The 3,717-nt window shown below is 41.9% G+C and overlaps 1 protein-coding gene across 1 annotated transcript; it reads right to left on the bottom strand.

Moving 5' to 3' along the window:
- Positions 1-2,188: 2,188 nt before the first annotated feature.
- On the bottom strand, positions 2,189-2,680 carry LOC145288218 (uncharacterized). Its single transcript, XM_080136261.1, has one exon. The coding sequence runs from the start codon at positions 2,678-2,680 to the stop codon at positions 2,189-2,191; it is 492 nt and encodes a 163-aa protein (XP_079992387.1).
- Between the last annotated feature and the right edge of the window lie 1,037 nt (positions 2,681-3,717).

Below are 3,717 nucleotides of genomic sequence, written 5' to 3'. Positions count from 1 at the left end.
TCTGTGGCAGGTAAATATTCCATCATGGTGTGGACGAATGCCATTGCTAACTCTTCTAGGTCCTTGTCTTGTTTGGTAGGTCCATTGCTGGATACCCCTCTTGACAGAGCATCAGCTGTATGTAGTTCCTCACCAGGAACATAGCGAATTGTGTATCCATACCTCATTAAACGTAGTCAAAACCTCTGTATCGTTGCTGGAAGTTTACTGAGGTCCTTGTTACCTAGTACTGGCACCGGTGGTTTGTGATCTGTCTCCACTGTGAAGTGTAGTCCAATAAGATAGTCTCAAGAGCGTTCACAGGCCCGTATTATTGCTAGGGCCTCCTTTTCTATTTGGGCATAACAAGTTTCAGTTTCTCACATGGCTGGTGAAGCATAGGCGATGGGGTGTAATCTTGTGTCATCCCGTCGTTGTAATAATACTACTCCCAGCCCGTTAGATGAAGCATTGCTGGAAACCACAGTCTCATTTGATGGGTTGTACAGGCATTGCACATGTGCTGAACACAATGCTTTCCTGATGGAGCTGAATGCATCCTGTTGTGCATTGTCCTAAACAAACACGTATTTCTGACTCAATAAATCCCTTAATGGTTTAATCATGTCTGCTATGTTTGGGATGAATTTTCCTAATTGATTCACCATCCCTAGGAACCAGCGGGGCTCGTCATGTTCAGTGGTGTTCGGAATTTGAAGACACCAATAAGCCTTTCTGGATCTGATTGCAGGCCGCCAGCACTGAGTATATGTCCAAGAAATTTTACTGATGACTTGGATATTTCACATTTTTCAGAATTGAGTGTAATGCCAGCAGCCTGATTTTTTTTGTAGTGTGCTTCTCAGCCAGGTATCATGTTCTTGTTGATTTTTTGCCATATACTAACACGTCATCTTGCATATGGCTCCAATTTCGGTCTCTAGTACTTGTAACATACGCCTCTCGTAGATCTCAATCGCTGATAAAATACCAAATTGGTATCGTCTAAATGGAGTTATGAGGGTCGTCAGCGAACGGGATTCTAATGAAAGTAGAATCTGCCAATATCCGCTGTTAGCATCCAATTTGTTCATGATTTTTATTTCCTCTAACTGGGCCAAAAGGTGGTCGACCAGTGGGAGCATGTGGAGTTCGCGTTTTACGTACTTATTGAGCTTTATGAGATCTACACATATCCTAATTGTCCAGTTTGCTTTTGGTACTACCACCATAGGGGAACACCATTCGGTGGGTGTGTCAATCTTGCTTATGACCCCCAGCTTTTCCATTCTCTGGGGCTCTGCTTGTGTTTTCTCCATCAAGGGTAGTGGTACGTGTCGTGGTGTGAATACTGAGTATGGACTCGCATTTGGATGTAACAATATGGTATATTCCTCCCCAAATGTACCTAGACCTATGAAAAGGTCTGGCATTTCTTTTTGGGGTCGAATGGACGTTTTTGATTGCTGATGATATGCAAGTTTGGGTGGACAGTTACGAGTTTAAGTACTTTGATGGCTGGCCTTCCTAACAGCGGCTCCTCAAGATTGGGGATAATAAATATCCGCTGTTCTGTTGAAAGCTCTTCATGCGAGACAGTTGCAGTGACCATTCCAGTCACTTTGAGTGGAATACGTCTTGGACCATAAAGGATTTTGTGGGTATCCAAGAGATCTGGTAAGTCTCTCCTTAACTTGTAGATGTGTTTTGGAATTGCGGTCACGTCTGCCTCAGAGTCTAGCTTGAATTTCAGTGACACTCCATTGATGGCGATATCGGTTCGCCAAGGTTTACTCATGCTGATCTCTGATATCGTCAGGACACCAAGGTATGCACTCTGGTCGCTTTCACAGTCATCTGAGGTTTAATTTCATGTAGCTTTCTCATGTGGCAGCACTAAGCATAGTGGCCGATCCTAACACAATTGTGGCAGGTGACTGAAATGGCGGGACATGCACGTCTCTGATGTTGGGTTTTGTTACCACAGCAGTGTCACTCAGCCTCCAGTCTATGCCGCTGTGTGCGCTCATTTTTTTGTCGACTCTTGTAGTGAAATTCTCGTCCAGATCTTGTCATATGTTTACCGTGACCTTGTCTGCAAATTTTGTTGTCACTAACATAGTGGGCTGCAATATTACTGTGAAATGGATCTTCACCAACGATGCATTCTGCGCAGGAGATGCTGTTGTGATTTTATTGTCTCACTCTCTCATGCGTGTCTGATAGCCCCGTCCAAGGTGAGATCTGGAATCATTTGCAAACTTAGTGATAGTTTAGGATCTGTGCACCCAACTACAATTCTGTCACAAATTAATTCCTCATGCAGGTCTCGAAAATTACAGTTTTTAGCTAGTGTGTGGAGATTCGTGATGGATGAATCAATGGACTCACCTTCTTCTTGACACCTTCGGTTGAATCTGGCCCGTTCGTAAATTATATTCATATTGCCTTTGAAATGGTCATTAAACTTTACTACAACTATATTGAAGATTTTGGCTTTCTTGGGTGCAAGTTTGAATGTGGCGAAAATGTCATCAGCTTTATCACCCATACAATATATTACGGTGTCCACCTGACAAGGACTTGGTTTTTTATCAAGGCTGGATACTGTCCAGTAATGGTCCAACCATTGTATCCATTTTCCCCTATAACTTGGGTTGGTCGAACAGAAAGGTTCTGGTGGGCTTACGTGGTTATTCATACTGGGGGTTCTTATGGAATTTCACTTCTTATTTTTTAATGTCTTTTAGGCTCCGTATTTAGTACCTCCCCATATTTTGCTCACATTCGTGAGTAAATTCCTTGTTCTGACACCAGGTTTTGTTATGCTTTTATCATTAAGAACAGGACAAGACAAATCATCATCGAAACCCAAAATGGCCGATCGCCCGACTCTCGTTTATTTACGTTCATATCCGAGAGTTTACATTTTAAACATTGAACAAAGGAGGGGGTAACTCCATCCGATGCAAGTGACATAACATCCGGCGCCAAATAATACAACTTAGTAGTTACATGTAAACTCAGACCCACACGTTGCTTGTAGAAACCAGCCCCAAAGGAACAAAATGACCGGGATTCGACTGAGTTTTTTCAGTTGAAATAAAATCCATTTAAGGTTCTCCGACATAAAATCCATTTAAGGTTCTCCAAAATAAAATCCATTTAAGGTTCTCCGACATAAAATCCATTTAAGGTTCTCCAAAATAAAATCCATTTAAGGTTCTCCAAAATAAAATCCACAGATTAAGGTTCTCCAAAATAAAATCCATTTAAGGTTCTCCAAAATAAAATCCACAGATTTTAAAAGTCTCTTAGTTTATCACATCTCCCTTATAGTTTTCAAAACCCTGCCATCTCGACATGGCTTTAAAAGTCTCTAGCCGCAACGGGCCACAAATTCATCTTATGCTAGCATACGCTTTTTCTGATCCTCTGTCACAAACGTTTCTTTCCGTCCTTATTGTCCATGTGTGTTCCTTTTTTCTTCCGTCCACATGTGTCCTTTTTTCTGTTGTCCACATGTGTCCTTTTTTGTGTTGTCCACGTGTGTCCTTTTTTCTGTTGTCCACATGTGTCCTTTTTTCTCTTGTCCACATGTGTCCTTTTTTCTGTCGTCCACATGTGTCCTTTTTTCTGCCTTCCACATGTGTCTTTTTTTCTGTCGTCCACATCTATACATTTTATTGCTCTTTTTCTCTTCCTTCTCTTCCTCAGTTTTGACGTAACTTCGCACAC

This window comes from Euprymna scolopes, chromosome 11 (assembly GCF_053919585.1).
Source record: "Euprymna scolopes isolate OS-2025 chromosome 11, ASM5391958v1, whole genome shotgun sequence".
Lineage (NCBI taxonomy): Eukaryota > Metazoa > Mollusca > Cephalopoda > Sepiida > Sepiolidae > Euprymna > Euprymna scolopes.
Note: the sequence above shows the minus strand (reverse complement) of the source record. Positions and strands in the feature narration are given on the sequence as shown.